Source organism: Carlito syrichta, unplaced genomic scaffold (genome assembly GCF_000164805.1).
Source record: "Carlito syrichta isolate Samal-C Ts95f unplaced genomic scaffold, Tarsius_syrichta-2.0.1 Scaffold131221, whole genome shotgun sequence".
NCBI classification, from domain to species: domain Eukaryota; kingdom Metazoa; phylum Chordata; class Mammalia; order Primates; family Tarsiidae; genus Carlito; species Carlito syrichta.
The window spans coordinates 4862-10274 of NW_007075317.1; the positions used below are offsets into that span (position 1 = coordinate 4862).

The 5413-nt window shown below is 60.6% G+C and overlaps 1 protein-coding gene across 1 annotated transcript in view; it reads right to left on the bottom strand.

Moving 5' to 3' along the window:
• Window positions 1-93: 93 nt before the first annotated feature.
• Window positions 94-5413, bottom strand: part of LOC103250684 (rho GTPase-activating protein 23-like) — a gene marked incomplete at both ends in the record, with an annotated part of 13316 nt that continues 7996 nt past the window's right edge. Inside the window, 5 exons of the mRNA XM_021708152.1 lie at window positions 94-237; window positions 1712-1769; window positions 1965-2076; window positions 2257-2412; window positions 4790-5411. Coding sequence (XP_021563827.1) covers window positions 94-237; window positions 1712-1769; window positions 1965-2076; window positions 2257-2412; window positions 4790-5411 — 1092 coding nt within the window. The remainder of the gene's footprint in view (window positions 238-1711; window positions 1770-1964; window positions 2077-2256; window positions 2413-4789; window positions 5412-5413) is intronic.

A 5413-nucleotide genomic window follows, 5' to 3' on the forward strand; every position in this document is an offset into this window, starting at 1 on the left:
GCTCCAGAGGCTGTGGGGGTGGCTGTGGGGGTGGGTGCGTCCTGCCAGAGCCAGCCTCCATCCAGCCCCCCCTCATTCCTGCACCCATCTTACCTTCCCCTTCTTGGTGAGGATCTGCTTATAATACAACCAGCCTTCTCTCCTGATATCGCTGAAGGTCGCGTCTGAGAGGTCAGAGGTTGAGTGTCGCTTAGAAGGGGCGTCAGCATCTTCCGAGGTGCCCCAGCTATCCAAGGACTGCAGGGAGACAGCAGAGGGCAGCTTAGGGGGGCCCCTACGGCACCAGCATCGCAAGAGCCCCACGGGCCACTCGCAACCACTGGGGCCTGGTGTGTGTCTGTGCTTTACCCTGGGGTGCTGTGTGACCTCAGGGACTCTGCCTGCCCTCTCTGGACTGCCTGTGCTGAGGTCATAAGACACAGGTGATGGAGAAGCCGGGAAGGAGGCCACGCGCCTTGCCACGCTGGAAGAGCCAGTCTAGGACCGCCTTTTGCTTTATAGACTGAAGGAATTAAGGAAATGGAGGAAGCCATTGTGTCAACAAGGGGTTAAATAAACAGGGGAAGCGGGACATCAACAAAGGCTGAGCTGGTGGAGCAGGTAGTGAGTCCAGGAGGAGTTAACAGAGGAAGTGACAGTGTCAGCAGGCCTCCAGCGCAGAGGTGGCTGTGAGGGAGTTAAGTAAGCAGAGGAAGTGATAAGGGACAGACTGGGTGCCAGCTCCCGAGGTGTCAAACTCACCAGGGGAGGCTCTGGAATCAGAGGCTTCTCCGGCCTGGCCACACTCGCAGAGAACTGGGCCGTGGCCACTCTGGTCCCGCCTCCCCAGGCCAGGGGGCTGCAGACTCCAGCCTGTCCCCCGATCCCCACCCCGTGGCCCCATCTCTCCAGAGTGCCCCCAGCCCTGAAGACGCCGGGCAGATGCTGGGCACAGCTGGTGCAGGCACAGCTGTAGGCACCGGGAACCCAGCCAAGAAGGGGATGCGGGAAGCCCTGCCCTCAGAGGGCTGACATTCCAGCTGAAGAGCCAGCGAGGAAGGCGATGAACATAAATTGTCTAACAGGTGTCAGAGGTGGAGGGCAGAGCTTCGGGGCAGGCCTAGAAAACCTGGAAGAAAGAGGCCGGGCACGGTGGCGCACTTTGGGAGGCTGAGGGGGAAAGATCGCTTGAGGCCAGGAGTTCCAGACCAGCCTGAACATCATCGTGTGACCTCATTTCTACAAAGAATTAAAAAATGAGCCAGTGTGGTGATGCGGGCCTATAGTCCCAGCCACTCAGGAGGCTGAGACGGAAGGATCGCCTGAGCCCAGGAGGTCGAGGCCGCGGTGAGCTGTGATCATGCCACTGCACTCCAGCCTGGGTGTCAGAGTGAGACCCTGTCTCTGATTAAGAAAAAAAAGAAAGAAAGAAAAAGAAAACACTAGAGAAAGTGGAAAAGTGAGTCATGTGGCTCTGGGCGTGGCCCTGGAAAAGAACATCCCAGACAGGAGCAATGACAAACGCAAGGCCTTGGGAGGGGGATGCCCGTTGTCCCCCGCTGAGGGATGGCAGAGGAGGTGGGTCCGGTGGTTGACATGAGGGTGGGGTAAAGGGAGGAAGGAGAATGCGGGAGCCAGAGCAGTTTAGCCAGGCCTCAGTGGTCACGGGACCCCACGCCAAGGCCACAACGCCCCCCAACACCCTCCCCTCACACACACGCTTGCCGCTCACCCCATCGGTGAAGAAGCTTCGCAGCATCCGCAGGCTGGGCACACGGTTTGGCAGGCGCCTGGGGAGCGAGGGCGGGGGTGAGGGTGTGGGAGGCACATGGGACCCCTCGTCAGCCCAAGCCCCAAGGCCCAGAGGCCTTCCGGGGCAGCTCCACTGCCCTACACGTGGAGGGCCCCAAGGCCCACGGCCCAGCCCAGGGAGCCGCTGGCCCGGGTGGCTGCGGCCGCCCACCCCCATCCAGACGGGGCCTCACCGCAGGACCCGGCCCTCGTCGCGGAAGGTGTTGAGCCCATCGTCGCAGGACTTGGAGCGCTCCGTGGTGATGGCCAGCAGGTAGGAGGAACGGCGGCCCGCCTTGATGCTGCCTGCGAAGCCTCAGGGTCAGCGGGTGGCAGGTTGGGGCCTCCCAGAGCCCTCCCTCCTGGGCAGGGGACTCTCCCCACGGGGCCCAAGGAGGAGTAGAGACCGGTCATGAGGGGCTGGACATCAGGCACCAGGCCTGACCGCAGCGAGGGAGAGGGCGGGGCAGGGGCGTGGGCACTCACTGCAGTCCTGTGAGTAATGGCGGCCGAGGGCGAAAGTGAAGGTTGGGGAGGACGGGCTGGTGCCCAGGGCCGGGGCAGAGTTCATGGCACTGGAGACCACGGCAGAGGCGGGGACGTGCTTGGCTTGGAGGTCGATGCTGGGGCTGGTGGGCTCATCTGCCAGTGGAGGGAGGGGCACGTGAAGGCGGCAGAGTGCTGGGCCTGCCCACCCCTTCAGCTTTGGCAGCTCCAGGGCCACATCCCAGAGGATCCCGCTGGCAACCTGCCCACTGCCAAGTGTGCCTGGCCCACCAGACTGTGGTCACGGAATCTCTCTGCACAGCTGGTCTCCCCAATCACATCAAGGGCACCCAGGAGCGGGAAGAGTGGCCCCCTAAGATGAGACTCCTGAAAACAGCCAGTGTCCCCCATCAGACCAGGAGCTTCCCGAGGGCAAGAACTGTGTCTCCGCCATCAGACTTAGGAGACTGTGAAAACGTGGACTGTGTCTCCCTCGTCAGACTGAAGGTACTCTGGGAGAATGGACTGTCTCCCCCATCAGACCAGGAGCTTCCTGAGAGCACGGACTTGCCTCCACCATCAGATTAAGGGGACTGTGAAAGCATGGACTGTGTCTCCCCCATCAGACTGAGGGCTCTGACAGCATGGACTGTATCCCCCATCCGGCCAGGGGCTGTGTCTCCCTATCACACTGAGAGCTTCCCAAGGGTAAGGACGGTCTCCCCCATCAGCTGGGGGCCCTTAAGGGCAGGGGCCACATCTCCCCCTGGGACTGAGAGTTCTCAGAAGACGAGAATTCATCTCCCCCTGGGTCTGGGGGCTCACTAAAAGAAAAGTTGCGTCCCCCGCCCCGCCCTGGGCCTCCTTCCTACCTGATTCCGCCTCCAACTCCCTCATGACCTCTCTACCCCTGCATCCCTGTCTCCTCCCCAAGCCCCCAGGCCCAGTCAGCCCACCTGCCCCCTCACTGGAGCCTCGTGTTCAACAAGCCCCAACTTCCTCCTGTTCCTCCGGCCCCACCGCCTCTCATTCCCGAGGGGTGAGGTGCCACCTCCGGCCCGGCCTGGGGACCTCCCCGCCCTTGCTCTCCTCCTGCCTCTCCTTCCCAGCCTCTCTTCTGAGGCAAGAATCCAGGGTTCCCTCTGCTCTCAGGATAAGGCTCCATACCTCACGGCCAATGAGGCCCCTGGGCCTGGAAGCATCCTCATGACCCGGAAGGGCATGCGGCCTCACTCAGGGTCACTGTTCTACTCTCTCCTTGAGCATTCTCCCTGACCAGCTCCTCATCCTTCAAGTCTTGGCCGAAATGTCCTTTGTCCATGATTCTGTGTGGCCACCGTGCCCCAGGCGAGGCTCCATCGCCCTTCTCTGTCCTGTTCGAGCTCCCTGCACTACCACACACCCATCCCACTGGACTACTCCTGGCTGACCGTCAACCCCTGCTGGACTGTCCACTCCAGGGAGCACAGAGCTCAGCACAGAGCCCAGACGCAAAGCTCTGCTGGATGGACACAGGGATGGAGGGCGAATGAAACAGACAAAGAACAGAAAGTGCAAAGGGAAGATGGAAGGAAGAGTGAAAGGAAGAAGGATGGATAGATGGGTGGATGGAAGAAAGGAACAAATGAATGAACAAAGGAAGGAGGGAGTGAGGGAGGAAGGAAAAAGGTTAGGTGGATGAAAGAAGGAAGGAGGGAGGAAGGGAGAGAGAAAAGACAAAGCAGATGGAAAGATGGCTGGAAGGATGAAAGAAAGGATGGAAGAACAGATGAGCGGGCCGGGCGCGGTGGCTCACGCCGGCAACCCCAGCACTTTGGGAGGCTGAGGCAGGATGCTTGAGCCCAGGAGTTCAAGACCAGCCTGGGCAACGTGGTGAGACCCCGTCTCCACAAAAATAAAAACAAGAATGACGGATGGGTGATTTTTCGTCTTTGAAAAACTTGCCTGTGGCAAGTCTTTCTGCCATGAATCTTCTTTCTTTCTTCTTCTCTTTTTCTCACTAATATACTTTGCTTCAAAACTTTAAAAAGAGAATAATGAGCTGGGCTTGGTGGCTCAGCCTGTCGTCCCGGCATTTTGGGAGGCCGAGGGGAGTGGATGGCCTGAGCCTGCAGGCTCATGACCAGCCTTGGCAACTTGGCGAGACCTCGTCTCTATAAAAAATTAGCCAGACATGGTAGCGCACCAGTGGTTCTGACTACTTGGAAGACTGAGGCAGAAGGATAGCCAGAGCCCAGCAGGTCGACACTAGGGTGGCCATGAGTGTGCCACTATGATCCAGCCTGGGTGACAGAGTGAGACTCCAACTCAAAAAAAAGAAAGAAAAAGAGAATAATGGCTGGATGGAAAAATGGATGGATGGATGAATGAGTGAATGGATGGATGGGTGAACAGGTGAATGGACAGACAGATAGTGGACACAGAAACAAGAGGATCCCATCAGCATCCAGCCCAGAGAGCTGCCCCAGTGGGCGGGTCCAAGAGGACACAGACCACCTAGCCTCCCAGGATGGCCAGCTGCACTGTCACTCACCAATGAAGGGAATGGAAGCCAGAGAGTCTTCGGTAGCAGCCAAAGGGGCCACCTTCCTGCCTGGGCGCTCCCCTCGCCCGCTGGCCTCTGGTTCTGAGGACTCGTCACCGAGTCCAAGGTTCATCTGTCTTGCAGGGGCGGGCTGGACCTTGCGGCCCGTCGGGGGCTTCTGCCTCAGGACCACCTCGTCTTGGCGATCCTCGATGGGAGTCTCCAGGGCCCGGGTGGTGGGTTCTGGCCGGCCAACCCTGGGCGGTTCGGAGGCCTCTGGCGGGAACGGAGACTGGGCCAAGCTGAAGGTGGGCAGCCCCCCGAAGGGCGAGTCCCGGAAGGAGAGGGCGTGCAGGAGGCCCGTGCGGCGCTGGAAGGACGGGCTGTAGCTGCGGTAGCCGACGTACCCGACATCGTCCAGGCCCTGCAGGCCAGATGGTGGTGGGGCCTGCGGCCCCGGCAGGTCCCGAGATGCGCAGGCAGGGGTGCGGGCAGATGGACGCTGGGGAGCCCAACCACAGCGCTCGAAGCGCGGAGACACCAGCGCCCCCGGCCCCAGGGCCTCCGCTGAGCGGGTGGTCCGGCTCAGGTAGTCATCCGAGCGAGCTCGATGCCAGCCCTCCTGGCCCAGCT